This window comes from Rhinolophus sinicus, linkage group LG09, assembly GCF_036562045.2.
Source record: "Rhinolophus sinicus isolate RSC01 linkage group LG09, ASM3656204v1, whole genome shotgun sequence".
In the NCBI taxonomy this organism is placed as follows: Eukaryota; Metazoa; Chordata; class Mammalia; order Chiroptera; family Rhinolophidae; genus Rhinolophus; species Rhinolophus sinicus.
The window spans coordinates 115,163,676-115,188,116 of NC_133758.1; the positions used below are offsets into that span (position 1 = coordinate 115,163,676).

The following is a 24,441-nucleotide window of genomic DNA, read 5'->3' on the forward strand; positions in this document are numbered from 1 at the left end:
CGGTCCCCCTTATCAGGGATGACAGTGTGTCAGTATTTCTTCACAGTTACTCAGCCGTTGATGATGGAAGCTTCCTGACAGAGTGAATGCTTTTTTCCTGTACCCTCTGCTCTTCCCAGGAAGCCTTTCTAATCTCCCTTTGCTCAGCTCTAGTCCAGCTCCCAGCACAGCACACTGTTGTTTCTTATGTATTGTTATGTCAGAGGCCAAAAGTCCATGAAAGCAAGAAGCCATGCTTTATTCCCTTTTGTGTTGTGACAATGCTGTGGCCTTAACAGGTGCTAATTTAAAAGTGGGCGATGAGTCAACGTATTTTTACTTCAAGGCTTTGCACACTGACCATCATCCTTTTTCACCCTACACCAGTTAAGATTTGACGGCCGCTTCTGTCAGCGTGCCCCACATTGGTGTGACTGATAAGGCAGAGATACCCTCTAATATGCATTGTCACACTGGCAGGAGTCATGATGGCTTCTTTTATTCCCTGTCCAAATGGAGAGAAATGGAGTCGGTTTGGAATTATCCGTAAGTACAGGACCATTGTGGGGGCAGGTAGCCTCCTGCTTGCTTGTTAACAACCTGCGTGGAAGAACCGCCTTCTCGCACTGGGCTTGAGGGAAGGCTGAGACAGGCTGTCTCTCACAGGGCGTGGCTGTGCCTGCCACGCTGGACAGCTGGCCGTCCCATGACAGCCTGGGTCCACTGACAGGAGAGCTGGGCTGTCTGTGCCACATTCAGCTTGCGGGTATCGACGTGGTCAGGAGTTTGGCTTTCCTTAAGCCTCCTCCAGAGCGTTCAGGGACTGCCCCACTTTACCGCCTACTTAAGTAACACAAATCGTGCAGCCCACCCCGTTCCTCAGTTTAGGGGATGATTTAAAGTCATGTTCAGAAGAGAAAGTAATGTTAGTAGAAATGAAACACGTATGCATCCATCCAACATGGGAGCTTTGGAGGGACAGAAAAAAGTGTGTGTCAGTTATCTTAGACCTGCATCTCCCAAGTGACAGAGACCCGAGGGGATAAAAGCAGTAAATTGTGTGAAGGAGACATTATATTTGTGTGAATTGGACTGGATCTGCTGAGGACAGACACCAAGCGTATCTTTGTAATGAAATAGAATTGGGGCAGGATTTCCGGAGAAACCAGTCCCATTATCCCACAGTCCATGAATGGGTATAGGTTCCTCGATGTAAGCAGAAGCAGCCATAAGCAGCTAATGTGATGGGATCAGCACTGAAAAAAATTCAGGGCCATAAGGAGGAAGGTGACAACACAGCATGTTTAATTTGTATCTATAGAAAACATTTATAGAAGCTCTCTAATGTGCAGATTATAGAAATACATTTAATATATAATAGTGCACTTTAGTGTACTTACTGTGAAAATAGCACATTTATTTAGAGAGGGATTTTATGTCCAAAGTTCTTGTTGATGATTGGAAATATACCCATTCCCTTCTCTTGCAGTAACTGTTACCAAGAAAAGCCAAAGTGTCTGTAGTGTTCCATTATTCCTCATCAAAAGTCTTCTCCTTTTGCATGGTATTTCCCAGAGTCACCTAGAACGTTCACATCAGTAAAAGATTCTAGAAAAAGTCAGAGTGTCCGCAGGGCTCAGCGCCTACATTTGCCGGCACTCGTGCCTCGTGCACATGGCCTGCCGCTCGATCCTCCACGTGCCCTCCTCGTAGGTGCAGTGGCATATTGTGCACTCGTCTGTCTGCACTTCTCTTCCAGCCGGGATGACAGCAGTTTCTGCAAAGCAGTTGGGACCTAAAATGCAGAAGCAGGTTCTATATTACGTGTGTGCATAAATACATATTGTATTTAATTAGGCAGTTAGCTTTACAATGTATGTTTTATTCATTCTCTTTTCTGAAGGACAGTGGAAAAGTTATAATTTCAGTAACATGCATTTTTATCTGATACATAACCAGGTTTTAATATTTTGATGAGTGACAGCGCTGTGCTTTTCACTAACAGATTCTTCCACTCAGATTCTCTCTTAAACACAGGCCAAATCTGCGATCACTTGATTTAATGAATTCTAAATAAGCATAGAAAAAAAACAACATAATGAATCGTGACTTTCAAAGAACCAGTCTCATTCTTCATGGCACTTTTAGGAGAGAGACCTTAAGCAGGCAAGCTGCTTGAAGTAACCCCACGCCAGTGTGACTTCCACACACACCTGCTGGAGCAGCTTCTCACAGGTCACCTGGACGGCTCCTGAGACAGGGCTGCTGGTCCTGCCCCCAGAGCTTCTGACTCCCAGCTTTGAGATGAGGCCAGAGAACTGGCTTTGGTAACAAGTTCCCAGGGGACGCTGATGCTGCTGGCTGGGGACCACACTTAGAGAAGGCCCATCTCAGCACGTTCCAGCGTCACACCCGGGACAGTCGTCCCTGAGAACCGAGGGCCCCTGTGATTCTGCCAAGGTGCCACACCCGCATTTTACAGAAGGTCGAGGACACGAAGACGTGAGTGTCAGAAAGGTTTCAGTATGAGTTGGAACAAACGGTTTTCATGTTGTGGCTGACACACCTGATTCAGCCAGAACTGCCTCCTGACTTCCCTCTAACATGGAAACGTCACAGCATCTGCAGCCTAAGGGCCCAACTCTGAGCCTGAGCGATGGGCTCGAAGTCTCCTTCTCCCTTCCCTCGCTTCTAAAGTCTGAGAACATGCTCACTACCGACACACATTTAATTATAACGCGTGAAATCATAAAAGAGATGAAAAACGTTCCCCTACAAAATTGTAAAAAGCTGAATGAACCCATCAGAGCCCCAGGATAAAAGCTGGCCTTTGTGTAACTAGTGGGAGTGAGTGTAAGCGGTGCTGCCTACACGTCAGCCAAGTGTCACACCCAGGAAACAGCCGGGGTGTATGTGCCCGGCCCCTCCTGGAACTTTCCCATCGTCCCCCACTCTACAGGGCCCCGGGCTCTTCCCTGGACCTCTGCCGTTCTCCCTCGGACACCTCACAGCGTGACCGATGCTTTCTCTGGGAATAGCCCCGAATCACAGTCTCACTGTACTTTCTCTCCTGAACACTGGTCCTGTGTTTCCAGAGGGCAGCTGTCCACACGGACTGCTGACCCCCAGCCCCAGCCCCAGCCTGGGCCCAGCATGCTTTTGTGTGGCCTGACGGGCTTTGGTGGTGGAAAAGTCACTCTCCTTCATCGCTTTGGTGAATTGTGACACAGTACCACACCCGATAACCACATTTGGGTCACTTGCAGACCGCATATATGACAGTGGTCCCATAAGACCAAAAGGCAGCTGAAAACTTCCTGTCACACAGTGACGCCCTAGCAGGGGCAACACGACACATTGCTCACGTTTGTGGTGACGCCGCTGTAAACAAGCCCACTGCCCACTTGTATAAAAGGACAGGACACACAGCATGTACCATACGTGACACTTGGTAATGACAATAAACTTCGTGTCACTGGTATGTGCTTTTATACTATACTTTAGAGTGCACTCTATCTGCTTATAAATAAAAGTTTGCTACAAAACACCAGCCATGTTACGCCAGCAGCCGCCTCATACATCTCGTGTTTGCCACATCTCTTGATGGCATCATTTTCTCTTCTGCTTGATTTCATCTCGTGTCGTTCTATAAACTTAGTGTCACCTAAGTGCACAGTGTTATAAGAAGGCTCCAGTCATGCGCAGTCGTGCCCCAGGCCGTCACGTCCACTCACACTCACTCACTCTCACTCACACTCACACTCCCTGACTCACTGGTCCTGCGGGCTCCACTCGTGCTACGTGCCCTGTACAGGTGTGCCGTTTTTTATCTTTTATGCCCTATTTTCACTGTCCCTTTTCTATGCCTAGATACATTTCCACACACACGCACTTCCCCCTGGGTGACAACTGCCTGCAGAGTTCAGTACAGTGACATGCTGCCCGGGCTGTCGCCCAGGAAACAGACTGCCCCACCCAGCCCAGGGCGTGGGAGGCTGTGCCATCCGGGTGTGTGGACGCCCTCAGGGATGCTTATACCACCTGCTCCCCCTCACTGCTGCCGATGCTCAGTGTCAGACCCAGTGCAGCGAAGTCAGGGTGGAGGACGGGTGTCAGCTGGAGGGAGTGCCTCCCATCCCAGCTGACGCTCCGCCATCAAGGTCATGGAATGCAGGGTCTGTGTCCAGCCCCCATTCTGCCCTGGTCAGCAGCACACACGAGGCCACGACAGGTGTGTTCACTTAGCCGGTGCCAAGCACATGCCACTTGGAGCCTGAACCTGCGGGGACGGCTGTCATTTGCCTACGGCTGCACTCCTGTCTTCCAGAACTGCCATCACAGTGACAGCCCTCGGTGCCCAGTGAGCCTCTCCCTTGCCTGGGGGACCCTGGGGTGGGGGACGTGGCTCCATTGCAATTTCATCCCAGGGTCTAGTCTGCATGGAGCTCAGGATACAGACCAGCGAGTTCCAGGTCTACAATTAAATCGGGAATTGACACGAGCAGAATGCTACACTGATACAGCTGTGCTGATGAGTAAGTGGCCAGCGTGTGTGAGACTCAAGGGATGTGAGCCCCACAAAGACATGCTGCTGAGGAACAGGGACCCACACAGGTGCCTGAGGCACATGTCCTCCTCTTCCACGGAAGACTGAACACAGGGACAGTGGGGCACACAGGACAACAGGGCGACAGAGAGAAACCCAGGCAGCCTCGGGCCGGCCTGTCTGGGGCACAGAAACTCAGAGCGGGTACCGAGCAGCAGCACGCTTCCCTTGGGAACCTCGAAGCAGGTGAGCGTAATTCCCGGGTGTGCCCAGGTGCCTGTCCTGAAGCAGCAGCCGTTTCTCCACCTCATTGTGGGTCCCGTCCCCGCCCCGAGCCCTGACTCCTGAGCACGAAGCCCCCACGTTGTTTACACTGAGGAAGCAGCCCCTGCTGCACTTCCTCACACACCTGGCTGTGAAATCCACGGGCTCTGGCCGCCAGGGGGCAGCTAACTGGTTTTTCTCACCTGCATTTCGGTTCACTGGTTCACTGCCAAGTAAAACTAAACAACTGAAACTGTGTTCGGGGGTGTGTTCTTGAGCACATGCGTGTTTTTCTGTTGAGGTAGAAAGTCATTTTCTTAAGCAAAAAGTTGAAAAGACAATTAAAATAAGGAAAAATGAAAAAGACAGTCAAATATGCACGAAACAGAGTTCTGTTTCCTCTCATCAAAACTCTGTTTCCTCTCATTTCTTTGAAAGGAAACAATGCTGCCATATGAACACCCGACGCCCGGGTGGCTGGGTGTGGGGACAGAGCCAAAAGTGCAGTTTCCAGGCTCTAGGCCTCATGTGGAAAGGTGCTGGCTCAGGTAGTAAATGACCATCAACTGTGATTGGATGGCCATCAGCTGTGGCTAGTTGGCCGTCAGCTGTAACCAGTGAGCCATTGGCCACTAATATAACTGCCGTGGCTACACTAGCAGCAAACGGGGGCTAACAAGAAGATGGTGGCTGGGCTGGCAAGCGAGAATTGCTGTTGGGACGGCGGGTTGCAGATTGTGTGGGTTGCAGATTGTGTGGCTCCTGCTTCCTGTGTCTCCGGCCCAGCCACCAGTGAGAATATAGTGGTGTGACTCCCCTACCTATGGCTCTGTGGGTGTTCCTTTTGGGCCTGGCCACATCCTGCGTTCTTATGTGGGGAGCGGGAGTAGAGACCCCGCAGGCTGCCCCGCAGGACACCTGTGTTCTGGTGCAGGGAGCGGGAGCAGAGACCCCGCCTGACTCCCTGCAGGACACTGGGGCAACGCGATGGGTCACCTGGACTGTGCTTCCTCTCCACTCCCTGGGCACACGCCCTGGTTGTAGATTCCTGGGACTAGGAGGTTACTCCCGGTCATCATATTCCAACCCTTTCAAGTCGGTAACATTTACCATATACCACCCAGTCTCCACCAAAAGTTAAAAAATAAAATACACCTTCATGTTTAAGTGCTGAAAGTCCACACGCTCTAAGTTCTCCAGAAGCGTTTTAGCAAATAATCAGGACCACGCAAAGGAAAGAGGCAGGAAAGAAGTATTTTCCAACGTTCTGAAATATGGTAAAAGTTTTCCCGATTTACAGAAAAGGTCCCCGCCGTCAAACGGGGTGGGTTCATTAAACCTGTGTGCCGATATGACTGAGAAGCTCGGAGACAGGACTAGTGTTTCAGCATCTTCCAAATTCACTTGACCATGGAGGCCTTTATTCACAAACGGTATTATCTCGTGGACATTTATATCCTACAGCGTTTGAAAAATGAAGCGATACAACGGGAGAAAACAGTGCTGCGACCTCTTCGCACAGCGCATGCAGAGCCCAGCGACGGACGCTAGGGGGCAGTGCAGGCCAGCTCCCCGCAAGTGTCTGGGATCCCTGCTCCCCATCACCTGCCGCCCCACGTTTCCTCAGGAAAGGGCACTGCTCACCTTGTGACGGTGCCTCAGCCACAGCTGTACATTTGTACTGGCCTCGATTACAGAAGTATCAAATATATTAGTAAGTTACACCTGACCTACAACTATTAGGATGAGAATCTCCTTATATCCGTGTGGTTCTTCTGCCCAGAACTCACGTTCATCCTTTGTTCCCACGGGAGCGGCTGCAAGGTGGGGACGTTGAGGCTAGAATGTTCACACCACAAAGTATTACACCTTGGGCAGATCTTTTGCTCTGACTCTCTCAACATACAGATAGGAAAATTGAAACAGAACTATGTGCAGAGTAGAATTGAGGTTAGATATCAGACTTTTGCGAAATGTATATTTGTCTCTCAAACTCTTTGGACGCAATCCGCCGAGCCAGATGGCCTCCCCAGTTCCACGTCGCAAGTGTGACTGACAACACGTGGGGCAGCTCATTCCTGTTGCTAGGGACCAACTAAGGCTTCCGGATGCAAACAGGCTATTTTAGAAACATGTGAATCAAGTTTGTCATGTATTTCCAACACGCACTTTTCCTTCCAATAAAGTTTTAGCGGTCACTGTCGGAAGCCAAGTGCAGAAGCCTCGAGGAGCTTGTGGAGCGAAGGGCCCACCCAGGGCAGCAAGAAGGGTCGCCCAGGGTTCTGTCCCGGCCACAGCACTGCGGCCACCACCTTGCGTCCTCACATGTCACGGCTCTGGGTCGCAGCTCCGGAACCTCCCCCTTTCTGTGGCCATTTTCTGCCCGAATTTCCAGGTTTTGCCACCCTCCTCTGCCTCTGTTCCCACGCACGAGGCACAGACATTTCAAACACCTGGGACAACACTGGCATTGTCACGAGTCTGTCTAAATGGTGTCGTCTTACTATTTCAGTCAGACCCAGCTTTATCCAACACTCTGGCATGTCATCAAGTTTAACAAGTAGCATCCTGAAACACTCCTGAAAACGGGGCAACTCCTACAAATGGCCCTTTGCCAAATTCCACTAATTTTCTAAAAAGTTACAAACACAACATCAGCAATGATGACGAAGTGAACGTGGAGTGAGTCAGACATGAGGGGACAAAGCTCCGTGACGCACCACGCAGGGACAAAGGATTAACTTGCCATCCATGTCTGGTCTCACTGGCAATTCCATCTCCAGACCACAACCTGCAGATGTGCACATGCTCCAAGGGGCCCTCCCACCTGCCTGAGGGCGTCCCCCAGCCCCGCCCCTGGGCCCTGGGATGCGCTTCTGAGCAGGGATGTGGGGGGACGCCCGCCACTGGCTCCGAGAGTTCCCTGAGGGTCCCAGGTTCCAGCCCCTGAAGCACCCCTCCTTCTGAAGGGCCCCCTTCACACTGAGCTCCTGCAAAGGCTAAGTGGCCTTCACGAGACCTGACCGGCGAGTGGGGGATGAATGGCAATGTCGTGAATTAGGAAGGAAAAATCACCTGTATTCCTAACAGAGTGAAACGTGTCAGCCTGAAGTTCATGGCCCCCCTCACACCTAACCCCGCACATGAGCAACCACCAAGGAGATTGAGCGAGCGGCTGCACCACAGCTACAGGGCTGACAAAGACAGGCCACCAAGTCGCTGAGTACAGATGATGACAGGTCTTCCCAGGAGTGCCTCTGTGTCACGTCACCAAGGATTTCACCCACAGGGTGCGGAAGAGGGAAGTGAATCTCATGTGCCCCATAAGTGGTTAACAACTGAGTCTGAGAAAGAAAAATAAATAAATACAAATAAAAAGGAAAGAAGCCCGGAAATGAAGTTGCCATCTGGCACTTTGCCCACGTCCACCCTGGAGCGGCCAATGTGTGACGCTGGGCACAGCCGCAGACTTGGAAAGATATGTGTGCCCATGAGCCCATCCAAGTGAGAAAGGTAAGTAGAACGTGCCGTGAACAGGAATGGCTACTCGATAATTCTAACTAATATCGCTTTATGTAAAAATAAAACCTACGGCACACAAAAAGGAAAATCATGGGAGAATTAACTATAAAAATCACACATTTCACACCCTTCATAAAAGCAATTAGAAGTGTACTAAGAAGATACTAAAGACACGAAGACGGATCTCGCTTTGTGGGCTTAGCAAGCAGGGGGGACACACAGAGGTGCCTGGGGAGGGCTGCCGCCGCCAAACACTGGAACATTCACTCTCAGAATGCCCCTGAAATCATCAGGGCTGCACCACCACAGAAACCTAAATAAAATACTTTAACAAATGTATTAAAAAGGCAAAACCAACACAAAAACAACAACAATAAAAAAAAAAAAAACAGTCAAAAGCAAAGTAAAAAAATAACTCAGTAACTGAAAAAAGACCTATGAAATACAAAGCAGGATACTAGAAGTCTTACCGGGTACAACAATTGTAAGATATGTATTTTCCTATGTACTAAAAGTTAAATGTTTTTGATTAAAAGCAAAGAAGCATGAAAATGTGGCTAGCAAGGAACATAAATACAAATAAAAACGCAGAAAATCTAAATAGAAAGATTAATTTTAAATAATGCATCATTTCTTTTAGAAAACAGTTCATCACATTATGCAATTTTATTATAATTTCCATTATAAAATGTTATAATGTATCATTTTATAATGAAAAATCAAATTAAAAATACAATGAAGAAATACCATTTTGAAATATGCGCATACCAAAGGGCAGACCAATGAAATACTGAAGAAAGCCCATTTGAAATAAAAATCAAAACGTGCCATCACACCAATTCTAATCACCTCTATTTAGCATAAGGTATATTGGATGATGGTTTATGGCTCAGGAGACATCATCACACTAGAGGTCAGGCTAATGGTAAAAGAAGTTTGCACCTTCAAATAGGAATGTGTTTGTATCTGAATAACACAGAGCTTTTGCTAAAAGTGACCCAAAGTTACAAAGATGATTTCAATAAACAGAAGAGAAACGCCATTTACCAGGGACCCCTCACGTCCCTCACTGGGCTAGGTGGTACCCAGGCCTCACTTTGTCTGCATTCACCCGGCTGGTGGCCTCAGACACGCCCAGCTCTTGCACGGTGCCTCCAACCCCACTGCTCCCCAGCCTCTGGAGCCCCCTTCCCACTACCTGACTGCCCCACCTGCATGTCCCAGAAGCATTTCAAATGTATGTCGAAGGTTAACTCCCAGCTCCCCCCAAACTCCTCATTCGGCCAGTCTTCCTGTGGCAGGCAGCCTCCTGTGCATGGTCTCTGTGACTCCTCTCTCTCTCATAGGCCACCTCCTGGGCCAGCACGTCCAAAGCATAGAGCTTTTGAGCTAATGGAAAGAGGAATAAACTGTCCTCAGTCATCTGGAAGAAACCAAGAAAGGTGGGAAAAACCCAACCTAAATGACACAGACACTGAACCCTACAATTGGAATACACGTTCTTTAACTGCACCCACAGAAAGCCCAGACTCAAGGGGAGGGAGCCAGATGGGGGAGCGGAAAGTACTGACGAGTGGGGGGGGGGAAATGATGGTGGCACTTTTGGAAACCACTGCTTCTTTCAAAATAATAGTAATAATAACAATAACAATGATGTAAATAAAAGCAGCTGATGCTGAAAACGTGATGATAACTCTCCAGGTGTAAGTGAGGACGAGACAGGGGGCTTGTAACCCCTATGTCATGGAGCTCTGTGACCTGCACACTAGCAGATAAATCACAACAGTTCCAAGACCAGAATTGGTCCATCCCTGACTCTGAGCTTCAGTCATGAAAAAGGTCCTACAGGAGGACGGCCCAGGATGAGTGGGGGAGCAAGGGACTCAGTGAATATGTCTGCGCACCCACTGTGCACCAGGGAAGCCATGAGTCTTCCAGTGCGTTTCGCAACACCACAGTGATAGGCACTGGTGGCAATGTCCTTCCTTCCGGTTCCTTCAGGCATCACCCCTCCCTCCAGAGGAGGCTGACATGCAAAGCTCTGCCACCTCAGAGCATCCTAAGGAACAAATGGTTAACTGTGTTTGAGCCCTGCAAACCTGTCAGAAGGAATTGGGCCAAGACCCTCAAAGGAGGCCATCAGAAGCATCACACGGGTAAATTTAGACTTCGTGTTTTAAGTTGACTTGGCAGGTTGTGTCATATTCCTTAGATGTGAAGACTGAGCAAATAAAGCAACTCTACAACTGTAATTAAGAGAATCGTTTGCAAGCTAATTATGCCATATTTATTCATCCCAAATAAAACTGTGTTGACAGGTAATGATTGAACATAGATACAGGCTGTCAGAAAGAAGTGAGGAGGAAGAGGGTCTTATAATAGGCTACGATGTCAAGGCTTATAAAAAGGGAGCTTCTTCCCCTAACTCCCGTCCTGGCACTGCTCTGAGCTAACACTCATATCATTCTCCAAAGAGGTGTTTCGTTGAGACACTGAATGAAATATGAATGATCTGAAAGAATATCCTTCCGAATTATTCCCATATGAGTGTGTGGTCTCAAGAGCTTTTACATCCATTTCATTATTTTTAGAACTCTGGGAGACAGGTGTTATTTTCCCACTTTACAGATGTGGAAACGGAGGCTCATGGATGTAAAGTGACTTGCCCAAACTTGTCAAACACAAAATGGCAGACAGAGATGTTAAAATCTGGTCTTTTAAATAAAAGGCAGGTGTGTTTCCCACTGAGCCAAACACAACAGCTCCCCATGAGAACAATTTCCCTGCATTTTCCAATTTTCTTGGACAATCCATTTCGTGTCCTGTCACGTGGGCATGACCTAGTCAGTGCCTCTGGAGTCCAGATCCTCCCCACGTCTCTTACCTGAGACAGCCTTCCCCGTGAGCCACCACCCACAGAGTGGCCCATTTCCTTAGGATGAGCTTCTGCAAAGACTGTCTTGGTCACAGGTTCTGAATTTTTTCAATACTTGATACACATGGTCAACTGGTTAAAGAACTATTGTGTGAGTCCTTGGTTTTTGAAAATCTTCCCTCTCTCTGGACTTTTCCTTCCCACTTCCCACCTGGATGGTGGACACACACTGTTAGACCCTTCTCGGAATCACTTCCTCTACCGTCCTTCCTGGGGCCCTGGATGGAATGAGTCCTCCATTCACTGTGTCCTTCCCAAATGCTTAATCTACAGCCATTATCACAGAGAATTCTGGTCCATGTCCGCCTCTTCTCCCAAATGGTGGGATGGCACATGTCACTCGTGCTGATGTCCACAGTGTCGCTGAGGGTTTAAGCACTCAGCTCGTGCTCCATGAATAGTTATAGGAAAGTAAGAGGAAGTGTAACTGTTCCCTCACGGGAAGGGTTTTCCAAAATGCCTGACAATTCAGACAGATAAACAATGACTGCTATTTTCTTGAATTGTAGCTTATCCCTCTGGAAATTATATTCTAGAAAATCCTACATGTATTTTAGACAGGAAAACTTCATTCCACATCACCTTCTCAGGTGGTGACCACGTGACTAGCTCTGGCCAGGAGACCATTAGCAAACGTAAGGTGAGCTGGCACGCTGGGATCTCTAACGACACTGGCACCCCTGAGAGCGTCATGGCATGGTGCCGAGCTGGCATGTGGCATGAGCTGTAGGAATGGGCAATGCACAGAGGACACAGAGGGGGTGGGGGACCTGGTAGTCAGGACAGCAAAGGGACAACCAGCGTTAGACTGTGCTGAAGCAACTGACATCTGAACTAACTCGAGAACTTAAAGATGTGCCCCATTTGCCTCTGGGTCTAGTTAAGAGTCAGTCTCCCAGCTGGTGGGAGAGAGATGAGCCTGACATTCTCCAGACATTCAAGGAAAGCTCGACCAAAACACCAGCCAAACACTCGCTAAGGAACAGAGACTGCAGTGACACAAATGGCAAAAAACACTGTCTCTGCAAAAACAGTCGAGAAAAGTCACCAACCAAACCTGTGAGAACAACCTCCAACAGCAAGAAAACCAGCAAGCTGGTGGAAGACGCTGAGACTGATTTCAAAGCTTATCACATTAATAATCAAATGCCAGTTTTTCACACACACACACACACACACACACACACACACACACACATAAAAACACACATACCAAAATGTATAGGATGCAGTGAAAGCAGTGCTAAGAAGGAAGTTTCCAGCTGCAAATACTTACATTATGAAACAAGAAAAACCTCAAATCAATAACCAAATTTTACAAATAAAAGAACTAGAAAAAAAAAGTACACAAAACCCAAAGTTAGCAGGAAGAAAGAAATAATAAAGATTAGAGCAGAGGTAAACAACAGAATAAAAAAACAATAGTAGAGAATAAACAAAACCGAGAGTTGGTTCTTTGTAAAGACCAACCGTATTGACAAATTGTAGCCAGAATGACAAAGAGAAACTGAGAGAAGACAAATAACTAAAATCAGAAATGAAAGTGGGAACTTACAGACATAAGAACTGTCAGACTTACTATGAACAAGTGTACCCCACAAGTTAGATAACCCAGATGAAGTAGACAAATTCCTAGGTAAACAAATTAAAATTAACTAATCTTGACTCAAAATAAGTAGAAAATCTCAAAATGCCTATAACCAGTAAAGTTATAAAATCCCACGAAAGTAAAGTTCAGGACTGACTGGATGACTTCACCTGTGAGTTCTATCAAACATTTAACGACGAATTAGCACAAATGCTTCTCTAACTCTTCCATATAATATAAAAGGAGGGAACACTTCCAAACTCATTCCAAGAGGCCAGCATTACTCTGATACCAAAGCCAGGGAGACGTCACAAGAAAATAAAATGTAGGCAAATATCCCTAAGGCACATTGTGTCCCACTCTACCCTGGGAACTTGGAGACGCCTGAGGGCCGACAGGGTTCTGGCTCATAGTATTCGTCCAACGCCCCGTAGAGCACGTGGCTACAAGCAGACAGGCATCTGCCGATGCCAAGGAGATGTCAAGCATGTCCCTATGTGCCCTAGGGACAGCAAGAAGCCTCCGCTGTGGGCAGATGCTGGCGACAAGCCAGGCGCCCACGCCGTGCAGCCTGCAGTTACCTCAGGAGAGCTTCTCTGCACAGCCTGTGCCCCCTTACCCTGCCCCAGGGCTCCCCCTCTCTGGGCCGCCCTCCCTGCTTCAAATAGGGGTCCACACCACCCAAGTCATTGGCAGGTCATGATTTGCAGGCTTCGGTTTCCGCCTGAGCCTGCAGTTCAAGGATGCTGCCACCAGATGGCGCTTCCGTCTAGGTCACAACCAAACCTGTTCCATTTGGGAATTAGAGCAAAGGGAGGGTGAAGTTCGGACGCTGGGAGGGGAAGCCCAGGTCCCAAGGGCCTGTGCTGGACCAGCTCCGGAGGAAGTTAATTAAACCAGGGGCACTTACCCCCAGACACAGGCGACGGGGCTCCGAGGGAGGCTAGGAGACGAGACAGTTCTCCCTCGAACAGTCCCCATCATTTCCCGGCAAAGGAAAGCGACAAGCCAGGAGCAACCACGACAGACCATTTCCCCGGGACGCTCGTCAGTCCTTCTGCCCCTGGTCTGAGGCCATTATAAAGGTTGGGTTTAAAGGTGGAATGAGATCATCTCCCTAAAGCGCTGGGCCAAGCGACGTCCAACACAAGCATCCCTCTTTCAGTCTGTCAGCAAACACGTCGCCCACAGCCAAGGGCTGCGCGGTGGGCGAGGCCTGACGGGTCTGGGAGAGTCACCTGACCTCGCAGAACACAGCACAGGCTGCTGTGACGCTCTGGCCAAGGAGGCAGCACCTGGGTGGGGCCCAGGCCACTCAGCTGCGGACACACAGTCACAGGCTGCTGCATCCATCTTTCTGTTACTCTGTTTCTGAGGTGTTGTCACCCAGGGCCCTGCTGCAGGAATGGCTCCTCCCAGGGTCAGAGAGCTCCTAGAGTTGGGGACAACTCCTAGGGGGTGAGGAAGTGCTTCTCTTACGTAAAACGACCACTCCAGGTCCCGCCCCCAGCTCCTCTGGGGGGCCCTCACACCCAGGGCCACTCTCCCTCTGCCCTGGTCACCCCAGGACCAGACGACGAGGGCAGGCCCTGTGCCCACAGCCCACGGAAAGAATTCAAACTCTCCAATCCTAGGCCCGCTCGGCTGCCGCGCCCGATCCTTCTGGCGGAAACCACAGTAAAGACTCTCACCCCCGTTTCCCCATCCCCCTGCCCCCTGACCGACCCTGGTGCTTCCCCGTGTGGCCTGCGTGGCGTGGGTGCCCTTGTCCTGGGAACTGGGAGTATAACAGGCTAGCTTTTCAATGGCAGTCGTCTCCTGATCTGTTGGCCTCACCATCCTAAAATCATGAAACCTACACAAAGGCACGTACTCTACAGGAGGGTGGCAGTGATGGCACGTGGCTGACACTCACAGGTCACTGCCAGCTCTGCACTCAGGGCCACACATGCACTCATGATGTGACCCTCACCGCAGCCCTACAACAGAAGGGACAATATGATGCCACCGGGGAGAGATGATGCCACAGGGGACAGGATGGTGCCACAGGGGACAAGACGATGCCACGTTAAAGATGAAAGACTGCGGATTACGGACAACGTGTAACTTAAAGGGTCAATAGCTGACATTAGTCACATCCGGAATTTATAGCCTCATCCGTCAGATTATCAAATGCTTTCACCTTTCATTTCTTACTGTTACGTTCCACAGAAAATTCTTATGCTCAGGCAGTGACCCTGCTAACATTTATTATTATCATTTTTATGACAAGGCCACCTCTATGGCTTGTTGCTCTTATACAACACTTTGCAAATAACAAGCCAGCATTTTCATAGGCATCTAGGGCCTGTAACGTAGGCCTCCCGCTCGGTGCAAGCTGGAGTGCCATCGCGCACGCAGGCGCTCCCCAGCCTCTCGCCGAGGGACTCACGTGTGCCATCTGTCAAACCACTAAGGAGTGCTTCAAAAAACACAATCGTGTTTGCATCATAATATTTCACCCTATCCAGGCAAAGCTGCCAAGTGTCAAAGGGATGAGGAAAGCCCGTTCTGCCTGTCACCTGATGCTGGGGACACATATATGTGTCAGCACACGCGGGGAACTCTGTGCATCTCTGTGCCTGGGAGTCAGATGTGTGGTGGGGACTCACGTGTCAGTAAACTTTTAGGCATCGTGGGTACCGAGATGAAGAGTCTATATCGTGCCACAGTTCAGTGCTGAGAAGACCACGGAGATAATACCAGTGTCATTAGGATAAAGGGACAGGGTCCGTGGTCTTAGCCACCGAGCTTCCGGGAGACAGTGCCCAAGTACTGCAGGGCCATGGCCAGCCGGGGCTGGGAGGACGTGCCAAGCATGGGGCAGGGCAGAGGCAGAGAGCCAAGCGAGGCAGGACGGGGGTGCTCTGCTGGCATCGAGTGTCCCACAGGCCTGCCGCCCAGTGTGCTCCTTGGGCAGCAGTGCGGCTGAGGTCCCTTAGAGGCCAGACCACAGAAGTGCTTGAGAGGATAGAGAATTGATATGAAAGTCACACTTCTGATGCTACAGGATATTGGCAAGGACTTCAGCTGGCAGCGATGTGATCATGTTTTCATCTTCGTTAATATTTCATCAGTGGGCAAAGGAAAAAGGGGATGGGAGGTCTCAGTATAAGGGCCTGATGGATGGAGGAGAAAGGGGAGGGTCAGGGCCATTAGGATGTGGGAAGGTGCCTCTCAGGAGCAACCTGATGAGGGGTGGCTGTGTGTAAGGGAAGGACAGAAGGGAATAGTCAGTGAAGATTCCACGGTCTGGCTGTGAGACTGGATGGACGATGGACCTGAAGGCAGGGCTGGGCGGGCGTCTGCGGTCATTTTGTTGGGGGAGGGGCCAGAGGAGGAAGAGTTGCTGGTGTTTCATCTAAGGTGTGTGCGTGACTGCGGCTTGGAGAGGCCTCCTCAGACAGAGTGGGAGTCACAGTGTGGGCGTGGGGTGTCCCCATCAATCTGGGTGACGACTGAGAGAGAGTGCGTGAAGGCATTAATTCTAACCTCTGCACCTTTAAAGCAATTTAAACACTGACGCCTTGCATTTGGGAACTCTCGTGAGGTTACTAAGCTCCCCATTTTCACCGAGCCGGGTAAGCGACGCCAAGTCTGTCAGGGACGGCTGGCCCTGCTCCAGGGACCTGGCGAGCGCCAGACCATTTCCTAAACCTTTTCCTATTAATGCTTTCCTGGGCAATATTTATACTGTATTATCCAATTAATTGTATGCCCATTAATGACTATATATTTATAATTATCATTAGGCCATGAAAGAACAGCAAAATAGTCGCCACATAGATAGAGACAGAGAGAGAATGGAGGAGCCTGGCCTTGGAATAAGACTGTCCGGTTGGGTCACTGGATCAGACACGCAGCAGCCGTGTCACTTTGGCCTGTCACCCCCTCCATCTCCCAGCCTCAGTTTCCTCTTTTGTAAAGGGAGGTGATTAAAGTTCATGATATCTAGAACTCTATCCACCTGTTGGTCATCTAAATTTCTATGGATGCTTACATTTTCATACACCATCAATAATTTTAACGATGACACTTGTGTTTATAACACAGTTCCCAGGAAGTCCTGGAGACTTGTGTGTTGAAAAATGAATTATAGTCATTATTAGGACTATTGCGACTTTACAAGGATGCTGGTTAATTGTTCCATCAGAACTCGGCTGGCAGGCTGCTGCTGTCTTCTCCAAGAGCACTATGAAACCACCGCAATCCCCAGGACAGAATGCCCTGGAGCCCGCCCCACTGATGTGACCCCTCCTCCTGCAGCCACTGGGAGGCCCCCAGCTGTGATCACCCCATCTCAGCCCCAGGGGACTCCTCTTCCCCGTGACAAGATCCCAAGAGGCAAGAGTCTGCTTAAATTCTGCTCTGGCTTGTCATGGCTCTGCCAACAACCAGACATCCCTCAAAAGTCCAACCTGTTATCCTAGGAAATGAAAGAGGACCGATCTGCTAAAAAAACGTTATTTAAATAAGGGATTATCCTTAAAAAAAAAAAAAAAATAAGGGATTATCGATAAATCTCATTCTAAGTCTTTGATGCAACCATGTTCAAGAGTCTCAGACGAGAAATGTCCCTCACTCACATAGCATTTCGCCTTTACTGAGTCTGTCCTCCTGGCACTTACTGGCCAGAGATAACAACCTGACTCTGCCCCCCAGTTTTATCACAAGGCTCCCATGTGAGCAAGAGGATTGGAAGAGCATCTGCAGGAGACGCCCCCATCGTCGTAGCTACTGTAAGTGTAATCCTCTCATGAACTCGGGCCATTTGAGACTTGCGTACCGACTGGAGACTCTGGCCTCACCCTGAATTCCTTCCACTGAGCTGAGCACAGCACTAGCCCATCAATGTACATAGAAGGTTATAAGCAGAGTTTTGAACTTTATGGATGCATTTTCTATAAGGATTTCAAAGATTTTTTTAATGATGTTATACCATAGGATGAAAGGGAGTATTTCACTTAGGTCTCAGAAAAAGAAATAAATATGCTCCCTCAAGGAACATATTTTATTTCTATTATTAGCACCTTGGGTCATGGAAGGGATTAGAGTTATCCCCCTGACTACTAAAAAATGCAAAACAAGATGAATATTCCATCTCTAATAAGTGCATATGACCTTTGGAAAGCATTCGGGGTCATAACCTTGCTATTGGATTTATCTTTTCTTCTTCCTCTCAAATTGCATCACACTTAAATTTTAAATCTCTTCATTCATATCTTGTGTGAGCCTTGTCAAGTCCTTTTTGAAATGAAGTGTGATACAATGGATAAAACTGATTTTCCATGTTCACTTTTCAACACTGACCTACAAAGAACCCCCAGGACACCAGTGATTCCCCCGAGCAAGCGTTCAGTTCTGGTCAGGTGCTCTGGACCCAGAACTCCATCCACCCCCGCACCCAACCTTCGAGATTCTAAGGCAGAACTTCATGTGAAGGACCACTCTTCATTTTTAGCGAATCAATGGGGACCCAAAGTCTTTCACATGCCCTGGGGACATGTGTGCTTTTGCCTGGCTTGGCAAGCACGGAACCATGGTTACTCATTATTGGTTTCTTTGCATTTAACACCGTGTTTCCCTAAAAAGAAGACCTACCTGGGTCATCAGCTCTAATGCATCTTTTGGAGCAAAAATTAATATAAGACCTGGTATTATATTAAATCATATCATATCATATCATATCATATCATATCATATCATATCATATCATATCATATTATTATATAAGACCCAGTCTTATATTATAATAAAATAAGACCGGGTTTTATATTAATTTTTTCTCCAAAAGACCCATTAGATCTGATGGTCTGGCTAGGTATTATTTTCGGGGAAACACTGTACCAGTTTTTGCAAAATATAGTCACAGTTTTCAACAATTAATCGAAGAATGTCCACAATTAAGTAAGTTCAATCACACAACTCAGGATGGGAAACGTTTGCCTGGGCCACTGAGTTTCACAGGGCTCTGCTTATTTAAATATTCCCTCATTGATATCACCATTGCGATTCTTAATTTAAAGTCCTTGCATCTCTATAGAATACATTTAATAAAAATGTTTTTTAAAAATGGGTCGTTTCTGTTAAAGTTCTTAACTCACTTCAATAGTTGCCACATGTCATCTGTAAAGCCAGTTCTTAATGTCGGACAAAGCAAATAGTTTCGATTTCAAAGACTAACATTTCAAGTAATTATTGACTATATTCTTCAGCAATAAATTGTGCATGCGTTCTCATGTCTTTGGAAATCTTCTTCAAGGGCAGAGCGAAGGGAGGGTGACCTGACTTATCTCTAAGAATACACAGTACAGATATATCCAAAACTAAACAGCGGCTTGGTTGCTTCTGCAGACTGCATATATACATCAATCTTTTGCATATCGAAATTCTGAACTATTTTGCCTGACCCCACGAAAGGTTTTTATAAATTCTGTGCATGTCTAAGAATAGTTTTTAATACATGTTGAATAAAAGCCATAGACGAAACATTACTTTAAGTATAACATATTAGTGAAAGCCATCAACCAACACATTTATCTCTTAATTTAATTCAGAAGTATTTTATCAGTGTGGTTTTATACATATAAATACAATTTTTTGAGTTATCTGGATAAAGTATTCCATCCAGCTTAAATTTGATGGCTTGACGCCATGTTGGATTAATCTGGGAACAGCATCCCAGACTGTGGCTGAACTGAGAAGGAAGACACACGACCTCACAAAGACCTATCTGCCGGCTCCTGCTCACTGTCATCTACAACTTAGCATGTGGCATCCGGGAATGGATGGCCGAGGATTCTTCCAAGGCAACTGAAATGATCTCTGATTGTCGTACACAAGAAATTTAGTCATAATGCCACTTTAGAGGCTTCAATATTTTTGTCACTTATTTAAAAAATAATGGTCATTACAACAAATTGGAAGAAATATGTGAAAAAGGAAAAATATTGATAACTTTCTAAGACAGATAGCCAACACCAATAGTTTGTGTATGTCCTTCCAGTGACAATCAATCGCCACTTTTTAAAAACATTCACTGATTAGTTGTTCCTGGTGTGTGAGAATACTGCTGATATTTTTGTGTGTGGTGAATTCTCTTTTTAGTTCTCATGGCTTATCTATGGAGTCTTTGAATTTTCTGCATCCTGTCTTCTGTGAATAAAACTTCCTTCCTTCCTCTGCAAAGTTTTATTCCTTTTCTGTTTACCACTTGTCTCCCTGTATTTATTCGGATTTCCAAAAAAGTGTTGACTTTTAAAATGGTGAGAAGAGTTATTTTCTTTTTCTTGAGGAGAATACTTACCATGTTTCACCTTTAAATATATTTGCTTTAGGTTTTTGTTCATTTTCATATCACATTCAGATCTTTAAACTTTGCTGTTATTCTTAAGACAATTTTTATTTCTTAGTCATGAATGGGGACTGAATTTTGTCTTATATTTCTTTTGAACTTTAGAAACAATCACACATTTTCTCATTTAATCTGTTTACATGATCGATGACCTTAACTGATTTGTTTGTCTTGCCCGCCTCTGAATTGATGGGTAAATGCTCGTTGATCAAAAGGGGTTTTGTGTTTCATACTGATGGGTTTGCTTAATGTATTTTATGTACTAACAGTTTTATTTATGTTTCTAAGTGAGATTGAGTTAAGGACACTGTCTTTTTTCATGTTTACTTGGCCTTATAAAGAGTTGGGAGAGTTATATCCTGTATTCAAAAAAAATGCTAGAGACACCGGCTTCTTGAAGTTTGAGGAGTCCTACTTGTAAAACAATCTGGACATGTTCTTTTGTGAGCCGATTTTAAAAAACCAAATCTATTTATTTAATGTTTACATAGCTATTTAGATTTTTATTTTTTCCTTGAGCCAATTTTGGAAATTTATATTTCTCAAAAAATTGTTTATTTCACTTAGGTTTCAATATTTTTTTGCATAAAATTATTCATTTTAATCTTTTCCTAATTATGCAGAATTTCAATTATAGTTGCAGCTCTCTGCCCAGACTCATGCTCCATATAATGGATTCCCACAGAGTTCCTCCTGGGAGTGAATTAGCCCCGGGGGATAAAGGATAGAGGACGTAGGAACATAGTAAAGAACTGCACGAATCCACCTTGGAGGTCGCCTCACGGCCCACAGAGCCCAGGAAATGCCACTCACCAAGTCAGAACACCCTGCTCAGGGATCAGAGAGGAGTGTTCTGGAAAATAACAAGCCTACCTCACTCCCAAATCCCACCCACCAACCAAGGCCCCGGGAGAGCCACTGCTTGTTCTGGCCACCCAGGACATTTCCCCAAGACACAAGGTCAGCGTGTGTCTCCTGGGCACGACAATCCAAAGACTGCTTCCACCTTTACCTCTCTGGCCGGACCCCTCCTCTGAACTCCAGACTTTACAAAGCCCTTCGGATCTCTAATAGGCTTATCAAACTTAATACATCCAAACTGAACTCCTAAGTCATCCCTCCCCACCATCCTGCTGCACCCACATTCTTCTCAACAAATGCCAGGCCCATTATCCAGCTGCTCTGGCTGAACTCTCTTTCCCTCAGGCCCAAAGCCGATCCATCAACAAACCTTACTGCCTGACCTTCACAGCGTCCTTTCATCTCCAGTCCTGACCCTGGGCATCTAACTTCCTGGATTTTGCACAATTTCCAACTCCTGGGGGCCGGGCCAATTTTCAGTCTGCACTTTTAACTCTGGGGCCTAATGGAACTGCGGGTGGGGACTTGGTAAACAACTGAGGACAGCTATGTGGCTACTGGCCGCAGCCCATCGTCCAGAAGCTAATGAGACCTTAGAGAGTCGTGACAATGGTGATTTTATCTGAAGGTCAAGGACCCCCCCACACACCTGTTTGTGTTCTGGAAAACGGCTAACTGCAAAGAATCACTGTTCCCTGTATGAGGCAGATGAGACACACAGATGCCCCCTTGTTTGTCCGTGATGGGCCACACACAGAACCTTCAAACTCCCATTCTTTTCCTCATAAAGAAATGAGCTGAACTGTTTGTCCTCACTGATCGATCAGAATAAAGTGTGTGTTAACTTCTCCCCAGGCCCCTCAGCATTGGGACGCCATCAGCCTGAGCAACAGACGGCAGACCCTATCCCCGGGACAGGCTGGCCCCAGGTAAAGTGTTCTCTGATTTGCTGCCTTTCCCGTTTCATCCTGTCCCTGCACCCAATTCTCTCTGCCTTGTCTACACCTCTCTGTCCAAGACAACCTGTTTGGCCTAACCGATGCTCTCAGGCCTTCTGTTCGCAGCATTTCCCCTGTTGCAAAAATCCCTTATCCCCTTGTGACAATCCTTTTGAATAAAAGTCTCTCCTCACTAAGTTTGGACTTTAAAAAATAGTGTATCATCTGGTTGATGGAATAGATGTTAGTCAGGATTTCTTTTCACTGTCACAAAAGCATGGCCACCCCACCCACCTCCAGTAGCTGGAGGTCATTGCCTCTTCAGTGTCCATTTCAGTGGGGAACAGTTCTCATTATTAAGAGTTTCTCCTTAAACTGAGCCCAAATCAGTCACCTGTGTATTCTACCCTGAGGGTCCTATGCAGAATAAATCCTATCCCTTTCCCATGAAATAAGTACCCAATTATTACATTTCTTCCTTGAAACATCAACATCGCTTCTCCCACTTAAATGATTATGATATAGATACACGTTTTCGTGTCATCCTAAAATCCTGGGATCCAGCCAGCATGGAATGGTCCTCTTTAGGACTGCTGCTGAAAAAATTAAATATTTAAAATATCAACAATCTAAAAGCAAAGGGTAGCATTTCACAAAAAGAAAATCCACACCAGAAATAAATTAGAACAATAAGGATTAAAAAATCAAAACCACCCAAAACAGACAAGTTTGTTGGAGGAACAGGGAAAGGCACCCCCTACTCGGGAGCCAGGAGCAGCTTCTGAAGGAAAAGAAGAAAGCTCAGTCCCGAGGAAGCAGACAAACGTGTGCCATTCCCTCAGGTGTGCTAAAACAGCGAGGTCCTGGGTACATGGATTCATAAATTTCCTGAAGGAGAAAATAACTGAACAGACAGAAGTACTGAAAGAGTAATGTAAGATGAACGACAGCCCAGAAAAACTAGCTTCAGCCAAATGCACAGGAATCACAGAGACATACAAGGTGAATGCACAGAATTTGAAATCACATCCAGTAAATTCCGTAGGTGATGAATTCAACATTCCAGAGGAACCAGAGAATTCTCACAGCACCCAGCACCTCACGGAGGAGCAATTCTTAAGGAAAGGGCTTCCCTTCTGTTCTGGAAATCCTACTTGTTACAGATAGTTTTACCTGTAAAGAAAAAAAGATCCTGCAAGTTGCCAGAACAGAAAAGGAGACTGCCTCAGAGCTCTTCCTGCAGACTCTGAAGAAGGGGAGAGCAGCAGGGACAGCCGAGCTCTGTCACAAGAGAGGGTGTCACCACTGCTAATGCCACATTCCTTATGCTGACTGTTCTTTTGAAGTCAAAACAACAACGTTTCAGTAGCTGGAGGACATGATGAAAATCTGTAAACAGCCTCATGGCTGCAAACAATGATTAGAAGCAGCCATAGAGATCTGAGAACAGACTAAGTAGAAAAAACAACCATAATCCAAAAGACAGCTGATGCTATCCCAGTGAATCAGGGCGAAGTTCTGCCTGCAGTTAGCACGGAAAGTCTCAAGAGGTGGTCATCCCTCCAGAAGGAAAAGGGGCCGGATCAGCTAAGAAGCAGAGCTGGGTGCGTGGTTTTGTTCTTTGATGTGCTCAGTGTTAGACAGCTGAGGCTGCAGAGGACCCAGGTGGACTAAATCCAGAAAGTGAGGCACCTTCTGCAAGAAACGAGATGCGTCCACGGCCAGCAGAGTGTCTGGCAAGTGGAGGTGACCACAAAGCTCCCCAACGTCCATGGCTTCAAGTGCACCAGCCTGATGAGTTACACAGCAGAGAGCACCAGGCGGGGGGCCAGTCTGCACCCTGACATCCATCCTTTCTCTTGGGTTCACCAAGTGCACAGGGGGAATTTGGGGCAGGGCAGGTGACAGAGAAACTGCCAGAGAGCAGCAATGCAGGAGCACAGAGGGAGAGCAGGGGGAACCCCCAGAGACCCAAAGAGCCAGCCATCAGGCTGTAAATGGAGAGAGACTCTAATAGTTTAGAAAGCTGGCTGCTGGAATATAACCCTCAAAACTAAGAGCTCTCAGGACAGACTGTTGTTCAGATCCCCAGCACTGCCAGAAGGGAAACCCTGATCAAGCTGTGAGAACATCTGCAGCCACCTGAGCAGAAGCAAGGTGCAGACGCACAGATGCACACCTCACACCCACCAGAATGGCCGTGACGGGGTTCAGGGCAGGCAACCCTCAAACATGCCACTCTGGCATACTGATGATTTTGCATTAAAGTTTCTTGAGAAACAGCTGGTGCAAGCAGGACACTCCTTTGTCCCCACAACAGCAGGAAGCAAATCTCCCATGTGAAGGTGCCCTCCCTATACCAAGAGGGTAGATGCATCCTCATCGCGAGGACCAGGGTCAGGAAGTCCATATAAA

At 47.3% G+C, this 24,441-nt stretch overlaps 1 protein-coding gene across 3 annotated transcripts in view; it reads right to left on the reverse strand.

Annotated features, from left to right (window-relative positions):
* Window positions 1-1,262: 1,262 nt before the first annotated feature.
* Window positions 1,263-24,441, reverse strand: part of VWC2 (von Willebrand factor C domain containing 2) — a 58,373-nt gene continuing 35,194 nt past the window's right edge. For all 3 annotated transcript variants that reach the window (XM_019731701.2, XM_019731700.2, XM_019731699.2), the window contains exon 4: window positions 1,263-1,774. In XM_019731701.2, the coding sequence (XP_019587260.1) occupies window positions 1,623-1,774 (152 nt within the window). In that variant the 3' untranslated portion in view covers window positions 1,263-1,622. The remainder of the gene's footprint in view (window positions 1,775-24,441) is intronic.